At 37.2% G+C, this 16578-nt stretch overlaps 1 protein-coding gene across 1 annotated transcript; it reads left to right on the forward strand.

Annotated features, from left to right (window-relative positions):
• The first annotated feature begins 9673 nt into the window (after positions 1-9673).
• LOC307195407 (mitochondrial import receptor subunit TOM6 homolog) lies at positions 9674-10310 on the forward strand. The gene has a single exon (XM_079939486.1). The coding sequence runs from the start codon at positions 9774-9776 to the stop codon at positions 9996-9998; it is 225 nt and encodes a 74-aa protein (XP_079795612.1). The 5' UTR covers positions 9674-9773; the 3' UTR covers positions 9999-10310.
• The last annotated feature ends 6268 nt before the right edge of the window (positions 10311-16578 follow it).

The raw sequence follows: 16578 nt of genomic DNA on the forward strand, positions 1-16578 counted from the left end.
TTTAACAAGAAAGGTACAAAGCCTATAAAAAAGAACTATAAAATCTTATTAAAGGGCCACATCAAGAGCTGAACAAATGGAAAAACATATCTGGTTCTTGCAAGGGAAGACTTAATTTTACAAATATGTTAGTTCTGCCCATATTGTGACACACTTAATGAATTTTCAGTTAAAATCACTGTGGTCTTAGAAAATTGAATTATCTTACATTTTATATGGAAGAATAAATGTCCATGAGAAGCTAAGAAATGTACAAACATGAAAAATCATGATGAGATTCCTTGCCAGATATCAAAATGTTATAAAGTCAGCATAATCAAAAGGGCTATTATTAGCATAGGGATAGACCAATTGATTAGCAGAACAAAACAAAAATTGCAGAATACGTGGGAGTACCATATAGGATAAGTGTGCTATTTCACTTCAAAAGGGAGAGAATGGTTTAGTAAATGAGTACATTTTATTTTTATATTAGTAAGTAGCATAATTAGCTATTCATTTGAAAAAAATTAAACCACTACCTCCTATGATATATAAAAACATTGCATTAGCTTTTTTTGCATCAAAGATTTATTTACTCTTTTATATGTCAATAGTTCTCTTTTATATGTCAAATGTTATACCCACTTCTCACCTGAGCTCCAGACATATGTATTCAATTGCCCATTTTGCATTTTCACTAGGATATCAACTCCATGTGTCCAAAAACATAATTATGCTATCCATCAGCCACTTCCAAAACAGTCATGCTCCAATGATAAGTGGGTGCTACCATCCATATTGTTACATTAAAAATATCCTCGGGCTTCCCTGGTGGCTCAGTGGTTGAGAAGCTGCCTGCTAATGCAGGGGACACGGGTTCAAGCCCTGGTCCGGGAAGATCCCACACGCCGCGGAGCGGCTGGGCCCATGAGCCACAACTACTGAGCCTGTGCATCTGGAACCTGTGCTCCGCAACGGGAGAGGCCACAACAGTGAGAGGCCCGCGCACCACGATGAAGAGTGGCCCCCACTTGCCACAACTAGAGAAAGCCCTCGCACAGAAACAAAGACCCAACACAGCAAAAATAAATTAATTAATAAACTCCTACCCCCAACATCTTCTTAAAAAAAAAAAAAAAACCTCAACAATTACTTCTCTCCTTTGACCACATTCCCAATCACTAAATCCTACTGATTTTACCTATTAGTAACCTTCAAACCAATTCATGTCTCATCTCCTTAACCATTTTCTTAGACAAACACAAGATATTTTACCTTGACCACTGCATTTACCTTTTAAGTATTATTTGTTTCCAGTTGTGTACTCTCCAACTCATTTGCAAAAAAAAAAAAAAAAGAAAAAAGAAAAAAGAAAAGAAAAGAAAGAAAGAAAATGCATCCTGGATAAAGAACCTGTATGCAGAATATATAAAGAAATTTCAAACCTCAGTAATAAGAAAATGAACAACCTAATCTAAAAAGAGCAAACAATTTGAATACTTCATAATATAAGATATAAGCCTGGCAAATAAACACATGAAATGATGGTCGATATAACAATTCATCAGAAAAAATCAAAAATCAAAATCACATATCACAACATACCCACCAGAATAAAGATAAAATATCTGATACATCTAGTGTTTACAAGAATGGGAAGCAATAGTAATTCTTATGTCTTGCTGTGGGAATGCAAAATGATACAGATACCAACTTCTGAAAACAGATAGGCAGTATTTCAGAAGATTAATAGTATATTTATCATAGAATCTAGCAATCCCACTTCTAGGTATTTTTCGAAGTGAAATATGCGCACACATGAACATACATCAGTGTTCACAGGGGCATTATTTCATAATGGCCACATCTACTGGAAGATGAATAAAGACATTGTGATATATTCATACTATGGAAAACTCTTCATCATTAAAAAGGAATGGGGCTTCCCTGGTGGCGCAGTGGTTGAGAGTCCGCCTGCCGATGCAGGGGACACGGGTTCGTGCCCTGGTCTGGGAAGATCCCACATGCCGCGGAGCGGCTGGGCCCGTGAGCCATGGCTGCTGAGCCTGCGCGTCCGGAGCCTGTGCTCCACAACGGGAGAGGTCACAACAGTGAGAGGCCCGCGTACCGCAAAAAAAAAAAGGAATAAAATATGAATACAGCAACAACATGGATGAATCTCAAAAACATTATAAGTAAAAAGAGTCAAATGGTACATACTGTGTGGTTGTCTTTATATAAAATTCAAGAAAGATCAAAGTTATAATGATACCATATGGATCATTGATTGCTTGGGCTTGAGGGTGAGAGTGGATATATTATTGATAGTTTGCTAGGGCTGCCATAACAAAGTACCACGGACTGGGAGGCTTAAACAAAAGAATTATTTTCTCACAGTTCTGGAGGCTAAAAGTCTGAGATCAAGACATCTTTGGCAGAGCCGATGTTATATAATATCTAAAGACGTTGCATTAGTCATAAAGGTTAAAAAATACATAAAATTTTAAAAAGATAAAATTTAGACTGTATAGATATATAACCTGTATGTTGAGGATACTTTTTAAAGCAAGTTAGTAACCCAGAAATTATTCAGAAAATACATGATTGACCTTATATAAATAAACTTTTTCTTAGGGCAAAATATACCTGTCTCAGTTAGGATGCATTCAGCTTCAAGTACCAAGAAATCAAACTCATACAAACAATAAGGGAATTTATAGGCTCGCATGCCGGGAAGTCCAGAGGTAGGGTGGCTCGACCCAGTGTCTTTATCAGAACCATGCTCTGTGATTCTCCCATCTTTACCCACTTTTTTGAATTGGCCTTCCCAAGGCTGGTATCAAGATGGCTACAGCAGTTTCTCTGGAAGCAGCATCTATACTTGACAATGGCCAGGAGAAAAAGAGCCAATTTCTTCCAATGGTCCATTCTTAGAGTGAGGATAAAACCTTTCAGCAAGTTTCTTCTCACACCTCATTGGCCCCAACTGGCCACATTTCTGAATCCCCAGTGGGGAGGGATACGAATTGAAGGGCTTTGACCTAGGTGTGTATGCATACACATACAACCTGGTTTTCTCAGTGTGGGCGATTTTGTGTAATTTTTACTTTCTTCTTCAATATCAGATTGAATTTTTAGAAGTAAACATGTATTATTACTATAATCAGAAAAAATGATATAGCTTTTTTTTGGTAGAAAAAGTGTATTTCATAATAACAGAGAGCTGGGGAGTGTATGGACTTACATATATTTTCTTTTTGTCATTTCATTTCCATCTCTGTCCTGTCATGAAGTCTTTTTTTTTTTTAATGGAATCTTCCTTTTAAAATGGCCCCTAAAACATTATGTAGGCATGAGAAAAAATTTGCAATGAATTTAATTATGTTTTTAAACGTTAGCGGTTCAATGAACACTTACTTCTCCTCAAACTTCTCCACTTAGTTGGAACAACGGTATGGTGGACAGACAGGCCCGAATTACATTTCTGCGATTACACTTGTTTTATGCCCTTGAAACAATGATAAGTTACGCCCCTCTCATCTGAGAAGAAGAAACACGCTAGTTCCTTTTGATCTGATCCGTCCCAGAGCGACCATGAACCAATTCCTACGGAAGTCTCAGCATCCCAGCAGTGGGTGCGGGGAGAGGTATAGGGTGTCCCCAGACTCGCTTCAGAATTTGATCATCTCATCTCACCAGTTGTTTTTACTCGGACTCTCCTACCCCAGGAAATGCCACCAGCGACATCACGCAGAGTGCGCTATTTTTAGCACCGGGCCTGCCTGGGGAAACTGGAGAACTTGAACACTCCCGGACGAGGAAGTGGAAGAGAGCAAAGGCTTAAAGAGAGAAAGATGAGATGCTTTATCTTTTCCTCCTGTGATTTTATTTGGCAGCCAGTCATCCAGTTTGCAAGGTCTAGGAGATAACAGAGATAAAGTGCTGAGTGGCGAGAGAAGGCTGGGGAAGGGAAGACAGCGCGCTGTGGGAAGGAGTGCGGAGCATTTTTATGTGGAAAGAAGGAAAAGCTATGGAATTGAGTTACTTAAACACAGAGGGAAAGTTAAGGGCACAGAGGCTGTTTTGGGAGAAGTCAGTCAAGACCTGAAGTGAAAAGCTTTCAAAGTTAGGAAGGAGTGGCTAATAAAATCAGATACGACTTAGGATAACTCTCCAGCCATGTGAATTTAGGCAAATTACTTATTAAATTTTGCCATCCGTAATGAGGCAATGCTCAAGATGGTTGTTATACTACATTACTTGGACACTGTCCACCTCTGTTTTGTAGTTTTTCAGCAAAGAGGGAAAACCTGAACTATCATGAACATGGATGGGTTAAGCGTGAGGGCAAACCAAAGTAAATCAATGTTATCTCCTTTAGACACTCTGTGCTAACTAAATGTAATAGATCCCAGGGGCAAGATTAAATAGAAGATAGGTAAAAGCATCAATATGAATGCAATTGAGGAATAAGAAAAAGCAATGTAGTGCATATAGCCTCAAGTTAATATTTAGCAAAGATTATTAAACTTCAAAACAAGAAAATATAAAATTAATATTATATTTGTGTATCCTAAGCAAAAGTTAAATAGCTCCCCGAAGATATACCCTCACCGGCCAGAACTTTACGGACTATGACTTCTAAGATCCTTCCAACTCTCAGGAAAAAAATAACATTATTATTCCTTTGCACCTAAAAACACAGTGAATGTTGTCTCTTTTAGTCATACCTTTTCTTCAACTTGATTTTCTTCAGTTTTCCAGTGAAAAGCAGTTGACACTAAAAGTCCTGGCATATGGTATTTCCCAATCTGCATATATACATCAGCTCTACTCTTCAAGATGACTTAAGTTATTTTGGTTTTTAGAGAACTTGATAAGATTTTATAATTTGTACTTAAAAATTGTCAGCAACTTTCATTTACACTTCTTTCTTATTTTTAATTCTACAGGTTCTCCCAATATAGCTACATAAAATCCTCCTCAATGCAATCTAGGAAGAAGTAAATATGCAAAATTTTTTCTCCCTTACCTTTTCCCTCCCCTTGCAATAGTATCCCATTGACTGTATCCAAAACCTAAAATGAACAGAAATAAACTATAATTCTTTTCCCACGTGACTTGTTTGAGAGAAGATTCCAAACAACCTAAACTTCCCCCACCACTTTTAGGTGTTTGGAACTGAGAGATAGATGGATGAAAAAATATATATATATGATGACAGATAGAAGGAGTCTAAAGGTGTCTGTTGCAGGATAAGTCCCCCAGGAAGTAGATTCTGAGATAGAGATTTGCGTGCAGAAAATTTATGGGAACTGGTCTTGGGATTGACACCAATGGGGGAAGGGAAGGAGGCCAGATGGCGCGAAGAAGATGGGCTGTAATGCAGTCACAAGACTTCAGCCAACTCCTGGGATTAGGTTAGCAGAAGGGGCCCTTCTTTATACTGGATATGAGATATCGAAGGGAAGAGGTTTGAACCTAGGCAAGGAAGCTCTCTACAGCTGAGGGCAATTCCCAGAGAAAGCTGCAAGCTGATAGCTGTCAGCAGGCAAAATTCCTGTCTCCCCAGTGAATAAGACCTTTAGTCATGGAGTGGGAATCTAGGCAGTGCCGCACAGGATCCAGAAATCATGGAGAACAGGTGTCATCTTTGGGGCAGGTGCTCGCTATGAATGTGAGGTGGACTGACAGTTGAGATAACATTTGATTGGTCCCCTCCCGCACATACACATTTCTATACCCCATACTTTTCTGCCATTGTCTCAGCAGAAGGATGAAACAGCAGAATGCAGAGAACAGAGGGATCAATTCTTTGCTTTTGAGTTTCAAAAACTTTGGCCTTGGCAAAGACAAAATATTTGGAAGAAGGTAGAAAGTGTAAGAAGAGAAGTTTTCTCGACCCCTCCCAGACTAGATAAAGATTCCCTGGGCTTTGGTAGGGAAAGTATAGAGACTTAGAAGCCTGTAGATTCCTGGGGTACAACTTGGGGAGCTGAGAGCACAGGAGTGAAGAAGATAAGACCTCTGTATCTCAAAGAATTTACAGGGAAGATGCATTCAACAAATAAATGCGATAAAGTGAATTGATTATTATGATAGAACATACAGGAAGGGGACCTAGCCTGTCTTATGAATCTGGAAACAACTCACTAAAACAGGATATTAACTGGAAACCTGCAGCATAAGCAGATATTGTCGAGATGGAGAGAAAAAATTGTTTCAGGGAAAAGGATGATCTGTGGAAAAACGTGGAGGAAGAGAATGTGTCCTGTTTTAGAAGTCGAGAGAAGACGAGATGATTACTGGAATGCAGAAGAAGAAGAATGGTAGGAAAGGTAGGCAAGCCTGTTAGGAATTTAGTGCTGTAATCAAGAAGGGAAGAGATGGTGGTCCATCTCTGTAGCATTCAGAGCTAGGCAGGAGTTGAGTTCTCTCTCCAACTCTCCATTGGAAATACTTTAGGTCAAAAATTGCTGAGATATGGATAATCCTATTAGAATAATAAAATACTGCAATTAGCTTGCTCAGCCATTTACTAGGTGTATGACTTTAGGTAAGTCATTTTTCTAGGCCTCAGTTTATTGCACATATAATGAAGCTAATTCATGAATGATAAGTAGAGGTGGATTTCTTAGGAAGCCTATGAAGCTTGGCTTCAAGGCCTCTTATTTGCTCAGATTCCTTTCCAAGGCCCTGTGAAGGGCCCTGGTAATTTTTCATTATTTTCCTCCCCCAATCATATAAATTTCAAACCCCACCATACCTAGCTCTGCCTCTACTGATAGGATTTTATGAGAATGAAATAAATAATAAATGTAAAGTACTTAACCCAAGCCCTGGCAGCTACTGCTATCACCATTATTGTTAATAATAGTACTAATCATTTTTATAGAAATGACTGTAAAGACCTTAATCAAAATTTAAAAATCAAACTTCAAAAGCAATAAGAATGAATGAAAAATATACATTTTTCTGGTTTTTATAGGGTTTTGTTTTACAATATTAATAAAATTTTAAACACTTTCATATTTATTTTTTAATTATAAAGGTAGTGTACGCTTGTTATAAAAATCCAAACAATATAGTTAAAAATAGAAATCTTGAGTTAGAAGAGGGAGCAAGATGATGGAGTAGGAATATCCCGAGCTTACCTCTTCCAGCAGAGCAACTATCTCTGAGAACAACCTGAAATCTAGCAGAAAAGATTTCCCACAACAAAAGATATAAAGAAGGAACCACAATGAAATGAGTAGGAGCAGTGGAGATGTAATCTAGTCAGGACCCACCCTCCTGGTGTGGCGACCCATAAGCCGGAAGGCTATCCCGACCACGGAGGTCCTTCCCAAGGAGGGAGGGGTCTGAGCCACACATCAGGCTCACCAGCCCAGGAGTCCTGAACTGGGAAGTTGAGTACCCAAATGTCTGACTTTGAGAACCAATGGAGCTTACATTCAGGAGGGCTGGAAGCCTGTAAGAAACTGAGATTCTGCTCTTAAAGGGCATACATAAAAACATTCGCTCCAAGTCCCAGCACAGAGGCACCAGTCTGAATGGCACCTGGGTCGGACCTACTTGCTGATCTTGGAGAGCCTCCCAGACAAGCAGGAGGCAGCTGGGAAACCTCCTGGGGACTGAGATGCTAGTGGCAACCATTTGGGGGGAATTTCATTCTACCACATTGATACCAGCGCTGGTGGGAGACATTTTGAAATCCTCCCTCTAGCCTATTAGTGCCAGGGGCCTGCCTCACCCACCAGTGTACCCAGAGCAGTCAGATGTCATCGGGCCTTGCAGCTAGCTGGGCAGGGACCAGCCCCACCTATCAGCACACCTAGAGCATTCAGCCTCATTACAATAGAAGGGTGCACACAGTCAACATAGGAGACACCCCTGGAGCATGTGGCTATGGTGGCTAGAGGGTACCATGCTGCTGGACTCCATAGGACATCTCCTACGTAAGGCTACTTCTCTGAGATCAGGAGGCATAAAAGACCTACTTAGTACATAGAAATAAACACAGAGAATTAGGCAAAATGAGGACAGAGGAATACATTTCAAATGAACAAAAATGGCCAAAAACCTCAAAAAGAGCTAAACAAAATGGAGATAAGCAATCTCCCCAATGCAGAGTTCAAAGTAATGATTATAATGGTGTTCACCAACCTTGGGAGAAGAATAGATGAATACAGTAAGAACTTCAACAAAGAATTAGAAAAAATTTATATATATAGCCAATCAGGGCTAAAGGATGCAATAACTGAAATGAAATATACACTAGAGAGAATCAGTGGTAGATTAGATGACAGAAAAGAGCAGATCAGTGATCTGGAAGACAGAGTAGTCAAAATTACACAAGCTGAAGAGAAAAAAAAAGACAAAGAATTTTTTAAAAATGAGGATAGTTTAAGGAACATCAGAGACAACATAAAACATACTAACATTCACATTATGGGGGTCCCAGAAGAGAAAAGAGAGAAAGGGTAGAACATTTATTTTAAAAATCATGGTTGAAAACTTCCCTAATGTAGGGGAGCAAAGAGATATCCAGCTCCAGGAAACACAGAGAGTCCCAAACATGATGAACACAAAGAGGTCTACACCAAGACACATCATAATTAAAACAGCACAAGGTAAAGATAAAAAGAAAATTTTAAAGGCAGCAAGAGAAAAACAACTAGCACATACAAGGGAACCTCCACAAGTACATCAGCTGAATTTTTAGCAGAAACTTCACAGGCCAGAAGGGAGTGGCATGACATATTTAAAGTGCTAAAAGGAAAAAACCTACAACCAAAAATACTTTACCTGGCAAGGTTATCATTCAGAATTGAAGGAGAGATAAAATGTTTTACAGACAAGTAAAACCAAAAGAGTTTATTACCACTATTCTGGCCCTACAAGAAAACATTAAACGTTTTCTTTAAGTGGAAAAGAAAAGATCATAACTAGAAATACAAAAATATGCAAAAGAAATACTCTCACTGGTAAAGGCAAATATAAAGTAAAGGCAATAGATCAGCCACTTAAAAAACTACGATGAAGGTTAAAAGACAAACGTCGTGAAATCAACTACAACTACACTAAACAGTTAAGGGACACACAAAGTAAAAAGATGTAATATATGATGTCAAAAACATAAAAGGTGGAGGAGAAGTAAAAATTTACTACTTTTGGAATGCATTCAAACTGAAGCAACTATCAGCTTAAAACTATCTAGTATATATAGGTCAATATACATAAACCTCATGGTAACCACAAACAAAAAACCTACAATAGATACACAAAAAATAAAAAGAAACCCAAACTCAACACTAAAGAAAATCATCAAATCACAAGGGAAGAGACTAAAAGAAGAAGAAAGGAACAGAGAAGAACTACAAAAACAACTAGAAAACAGTTAACAAAATGGTAATAAGTACATAGCTATCAATAATCACTTTAAATGGAAAAGGACTAAATGCTCCAATCAAAAGACAGGGTGGATAAAAAGATTTAAAAAAAAAACAAAAAACAAGACCCAGAACATTATGCTGACTACAAGAGATATGCTGACTACAAGAGACTCACTTCAGATCTAAAGATATACACAGACTGAAAGTGAAAGGATGGAAAAATATAGTCCATGTAAATAGAACAGAAAGAAAGCTGGAGTAGCTGTACTTACATCAGACAAAATAGACTTTAAAACAAAGACTGTAGCAAAAGACAAAGAGGGCATTACATAATGATAAAGGGGTCAATCCAAGAAGAGATATAACATTAATAAATATTGGCATTGGGGTGCTGCTATGGCTTCCAGTGGGGCCGGCGTGATCGCTGCGGGCTCGGTAAATGAAGCTCCCGAAATCCCAGACAATGTGGGAGACTGGCTTCGGGGCGTCTACTGCTTCGCCACCAATAGGAATGACTTCCGCAGGAACTTGATCCTCAATTTGGGACTCTTTGCTGCCGGAGTTTGGCTGGCCAGGAATTTGAGTGACATTGACCTAATGGCACCTCAGCCTGGGGTGTAGCCGTAAAGACACATGGAACCCCTGTGCTGTACTCGAACCTTCCAAAAACAGAGTCTCCGATCTGTGACCGTCACAAGACTTGCCCTGATGGCAGCTGAAGTTTGATTCAGATGGGCACCTTTCCTTCCCTGCTTGATTTCCTTTTCTTTGCTGAGTCCACTCAGAACACCCTTCTCTGGTCAGCAGGTAGGATTCAGCTAAAGTGTTGTCCTGTGTTCTGTAAAGTTCTGTATATAGTTCCAAAGTTTCTGCAGGGGATGATCTTTGCTCTTGTCCTGAGGAATATTCTAATGGTATTTTAACAAATAAAGACTGTACACAAAATAAATAAATAAATAAATATTTATGCACCTAAGATAGGATCACCTCATATATAAAGCAAATACTAACAGACATAAAGGGAGAAATTGACAGTAATACAATAATAGTAGATAGATCATGGATAAATGGATAGATCAACCAGATAGAAAATCACTAAGGAAACATAGGCCTTAAACAACACATTAGATCAGAAGAACATAATAAATTTATACAGAACATTCCATCCAAAACGTAGAATACACATTCTTTTCAAATGCACATGGAACATTCTCCAAGATAGATCACATGCTAGGCCACAAAACAAGTCTCAATAAATTTTAAAAGACTGAATTCTTACCAAGCATCCTTTCCAACCACAACAATTTGAAACCAGAAATCAATTACAAGAAGAAAAATGGAAAAAACACAAACACTTGGAGGCTAAAAAAAAACCAACATGCTACTAAACAACCAATTCGTCAACAAAAAAACCAAAGAGGAAATCAAAAAATACCTTGAGAAAAATGAAATTGAAATATAATGTACAAAAATCTAAAGGACACAGCAAAAGAAATTCTAAGAGGGAAGTCTACAGCAACAGAGGCTTACCTCAAAAAATAAGAAAAATCTCAAATAAACAATCTAACATTACACCTAAAGGAACTAGGAAAAGAAAAAACAAAGTTAGTAGAAGGAAGGAAATAATAAAGATCAGAGCAAGAAGAAATGAAAAGGAGACTAAAAAAATTGAAAAGATCAGTGAAACTAGGAGCTTGTTCTTTGAAAAGATACACAGAATTGATAAATCTCTAGCCAGACTCATCAAGAAAAAAAAGTCCCAAATAAACAAAATCAGAAATGAAAGAGAAATTACTAATGATACTGCAGAATACAAATTATCATAAAAATTACTATGAACAATTATATGCCAACAAATTGCACAACCTAAAAGAAATGAGTAAGTTCCTAGAGATACATAATCTCTTAAGACTGAATCTGGAAGAATTAGAAAACCTGAACAGACCAATTATCAACAGTGAAACTGAATCAGTAATCAAAATATTCCCAACAAAAAAAAAGGCCAGAACCAAACAGCTTCACAGGTGAAGCTGTTCTACCAAACATTTAAAGAAGAGTTAATACTATTCCCCCCCAATTTCAAAAAAAAATTGAAAGGAAGGAACACTCCTAAATTCTTTCTATAAGTGCAGCATTACCCTGTTACCAAAACCAGACAAAGACACTACAAAAAAATTATAGGCCTATATCACTAATGAACATAGATGCAAAGATCTTCAGCAACATACTAGCAAACTGAATACAACAATACATTAAAAGGATCATAAACCATGACCAAGTGGGATTTATCCCAGGGATCTAAGGATGGTTCAATATCCTCATATCAATCAGTGTGATACACCGTACTAATAAGATGAAAGATAAAAATCATGTGATCATCTCAATAGATGCAGAAAAAACATGTGACAAAATACTATACTTCAATTTAAAAAAAGAAATGCAAAATGAAAAAGAAATTACTGAAAAACCAAAAAAAGGAAAAAATCTTGAGTTAAAAATAAAAATCTCCTTTCTTTTTCTCCCCTTCCTGACCATTGCTCTTTCCTTCCCTAAAACATTCTTCCACCAGTGTAACCATGAATTAATAGTTGGGTGGATATATTTTTCCCAAATCTTAAAATATAGTTTACAGGGGCTTCCCTGGTGATGCGGTGGTTAAGAATCCACCTGCCAACACAGGGGACACGGGTTTGAGCCCTGGTCCAGGAAGATCCCACATGCCACGAAGCAACTAAGCCCATTTGCCACAACTACTGAGCCTGTGCTCTAGAGCTTGTGAGCCACAGCTATTGAGTCCACATGCCACAACTCCTGAAGTCTGTGCTCCACAACAAGAGAAGCCACTGCAATGAGAAGCCCGCACACTGTAGTGAAGAGTAGCCCCTGCTCGCCACAACTAGAGAAAGCCTGTGCACAGCAACAAAGACCCAATGCAGCCAAAAATAAATAAATAAAAACAATTAAAATATATATGTAGTTTACATTTAAAAGTAAAGATTTCTATCTCACAAACAATAGAAAATCTTTTGTTTTTTAAAGTTCCCTCTCAGTTGAAAACTGGCACAAAAGAGCAACACCAAACAGATAACTAAATGGGCACACACACACACACACACACACACACACGTTTCTAGTAGTTTCCACAAATCACAAAGCACAGAATTTAAGGAAACCAGGACTGTCTTCTTAAAGATTTTGCCAACTCACCAAACCATTTTACTAAGTGTTATCAGAGAACGTTTGCTAAACAACATTGCACGCATCACATCAAAGTCAACCCTTGCTGAAGACCAGTGTTTCAGCCTGTTCTACAGGTCAGGGTGTGAAAGGCAATGGAAAGCAACCTTAAATAAGGGAAGGGAGATTGTATCAGCCTCATGTCTTTTTAATTTTTCTGCTTAGTTGTAAATATTATGTATGTGGTTCCTGTATTGAGGAAGAAATAAAAACTAGTGTTGCCTTGTATGCATTTTTAAAAATTCAGGAGTATGCCAAAAGAGGCTGATATATTAACTATTAGAAGAAGTTTTAGAATATGCGTACATGTATTATACAAAATGTGTATTACAGGCATTGTAAAGACTTTTTGGCAAATTTGTAGGTAATTTTTTGCTACCATTATAAATACTGCCCCAGAATTATTTCCAGTGCTTGATGTAAAATTCTGCCTGCAAAAAATACAGTCACCCAAGAGTTAAATAGATGACACCTCTTAAAACTTCGCAACCAAAAGGAGAGATGGTAAAAATTTCTGAATGTTATTTACTGAAGACCTTTGTGACACATTATTCCAAAAAAAATCATTTTTCAGAGAGAACATAGATGATTAATCTTGTAGGTTAATTCTTAGAAACTTTTCATAAATGCTTTTCTACATGAACACATTTTATGAACTTTCTAATTTAATTTATTAAGTCGAATTAAAAATTAAAGAACAGGGGACTTCCCTGGCAGTCCAGTGGTTAAGACTCCATGCTTCCAATGCAGCAGGCGCAGGTTTGATCCCTGGCCGGGGAACTAACATCCCACATGCCTCATGGTGTGGCAAAAAAAAAAAAAAAAAATTAAAGAACAGCTACAGTTCATAGGATTTACACAGAATTTTGCATATATCTATGTATTCATAAAGGGCAATGGATTTGTAGCTTAATGTAATAAATGTGAATAAATTAAACTACAATTACATATTATTTTCTCTAATTTATGAATTTGATGTCTTACTGTTTTACGATTATGTATATAAATAAAGCAGTTTATTTAAAATATTAACTTGTAAGGGAAATATATCAGTTTACAAAGAACCTAAATTTAAAATGTATACTGTAGAGAGAAACCTGTAATATTGCATAATATGTTTTTATAAAAGAGTATGACTTAAGAAAATTGAAATCATCTCAAGTATCTTTTCCAACTGCAACACTATGAGACTAGATATCAATTACAGGAAAAAATCTGTAAAAGATACAAACACATGGAGGCTAAACAATACACTACTTAATAACCAAGAGATCACTGAAGAAATCAAACAGGAAATCAAAAAATACCTAGAAACAAATGACAATGAAAACACGACGACTCAAAACCTATGGGACGTGGCAAAAGCAGTTCTAAGAGGGAAGTTTATAGCAATACAATCCTACCTTAAGAAACAAGAAACATCTCAAATGAACAACCTAACCTTACACCTAAAGCAATTAGAGAAAGAAGAACAAAAAACCCCAAAGTTAGCAGAAGGAAAGAAATCATAAACATCAGATCAGAAATAAATGAAAAAGAAATGAAGGAAACAATAGCAAAGATCAATAAAACTAAAAGCTGGTTCTTTGACAAGATAAACAAAATTGCTAAACCATTAGCCAGACTCATCAAGAAAAAAAGGGAGAAGACTCAGATCAATAGAATTAGAAATGAAAAAGAAGTAACAACTGACACTGCAGAAATACAAAGGATCATGAGAGATAACTACAAGCAACTATATGTCAATAAAATGGACAACCTGGAAGAAATGGACACATTCTTAGAAATGCACAACCTTCTGAGACTGAACCAGGAAGAAATAGAAAATATGAACAGACCAATCACAAGCACTAAAATTGAAACTGTGATTTAAAATCTTCCAACAAACAATAGCCTAGGACCAGATGGCTTCACGGGCGAATTCTATCAAACATTTAGAGAAGAGCTAACACCTATCCTTCTCAAACTCTTCCAAACTATAGCAGAGGGAGGAACACTCCCAAACTCATTCTATGAGGCCACCATCACCCTGATACCAAAACCAGACAAAGATGTCACAAAGAAAGAAAACTACAGGCCAATATCACTGATGAACATAGACGCAAAAATCCCCCCAAAAATACTAGCAAACAGAATCCAACAGCACATTAAAAGAATCATACACCACGATCAAGTGGGGTTTATCCCAGGAATGCAAGGATTCTTTAATATACGCAAATCAATCAATGTGATACACCATATTAACAAATTGAAGGAAAAAAACCATATGATCATCTCAATAGATGCACAGAAAGCTTTCAACAAAATTCAACATCGATTTATTATAAAAACCCTTCAGAAAGTAGGCAGAGAGGGAAATTTCCTCAACATAATAAAGGCCACATATGACAAACGCACAGCCAACACCGTCCTCAATGGTGAAAAACTGAAACCATTTCCACTAAGATCAGGAACAAGATAAGGTTGTCCACTCTCACCACTATTATTCAACATATTTTTGGAAGTTTTAGCCACAGCAATCAGAGAAGAAAAAGAAATAAAAGGAATCCAATTGGAAAAGAAGAAGTAAAGTTGTCACTGTTTGCAGATGACATGATACTATACATAGAGAATCCTAAAGAGGCTACCAGTAAAGTACTAGAGCTAATCAATGAATTTAGTCAAGTAGCAGGATACAAAATTAATGCACAGAAATCTCTTGCATTCCTATACACTAATGATGAAAAATCTGAAAGTGAAATTAAGAAAACACTACCATTTACCATTGCAACAAAAAGAATAAAATATCTAGGAATAAACCTACCTAAGGAGACAAAAGACCTGTATGCAGAAAATTATAAGACACTGATGAAAGAAATTAAAGATGATACAAATAGATGGAGAGATATACCATGTTCTTGGATGGGATGAATCAACGCTGTGAAAATGACTCTTCCAAAGCAGTCTACAGATTCAATGCAATCCCTATCAAACTACCACTGGTATTTTTCACAGAACTAGAACAAAAAATTGCACAATTTGTATGGAAACAAAAAAGACCCCGAATAGCCAAAGCGATCTTGAGAACGAAAAACGGAGCTGGAGGCATCAGGCTCCCTGACTTCAGACTCGACAAAGCTACAGTAATCAAGACAGTATGGTACTAGCACAAAAACAGAAATATAGATCAATGGAACAGGATAGAAAGCCCAGAGATAAAACCACACACATATGGTCACCTTATCTTTGATAAAGGAGGCAAGAATATACAGTAGAGAAAAGACAGCCTCTTTGATAAGTGGTGCTGGGAAAACTGGACAGCTACATGTAAAAGTATGAAATTAGAACACTCCCTAACACCATACACAAAAATCAACTCAAAATGGATTAAAGACCTAAATGTAAGGCCATACACTACCAAACTCTTAGAGGAAAACATAGGCAGAACACTCTATGACATAAATCTCAGAAAGATCCTTTTTGACCCACCTCCTAGAGAAATGGAAATAAAAACAAAAATAAACAAATGGGACCTAATGAAACTTAAAAGCTTTTGCACAGCAAAGGAAACCATAAACAAGACCAAAAGACAACCCTCAGAATGGGAGAAAGTATTTGCAAATGAAGCAACTGACAAAGGATTAATCTCCAAAATTTACAAGCAGCTCATGGAGCTCAATATCAAAAAAACAAACAACCCAATCCAAAAATGGGCAGAAGACGTAAATACACATTTCTTCAAAGAAGATATACAGGTTGCCAACAAACACATGAAAGAATGCTCAACATCATTAGAGAAATGCAAATCAAAACTACAATGAGATATCATCTCACACCGGTCAGAATGGCCATCATCAAAAAATCTACAAACAATAAATGCTGGAGAGGGTGTGGAGAAAAGGAAACCTTCTTGCACTGTTGGTGGGAATGTAAACTGATACAGCCACTATGGAGAACAGTATGGAGGTTCCTTAAAAAACTACAA

This window comes from Stenella coeruleoalba, assembly GCF_951394435.1.
Source record: "Stenella coeruleoalba genome assembly, chromosome: 12".
Classification (NCBI taxonomy): domain Eukaryota; kingdom Metazoa; phylum Chordata; class Mammalia; order Artiodactyla; family Delphinidae; genus Stenella; species Stenella coeruleoalba.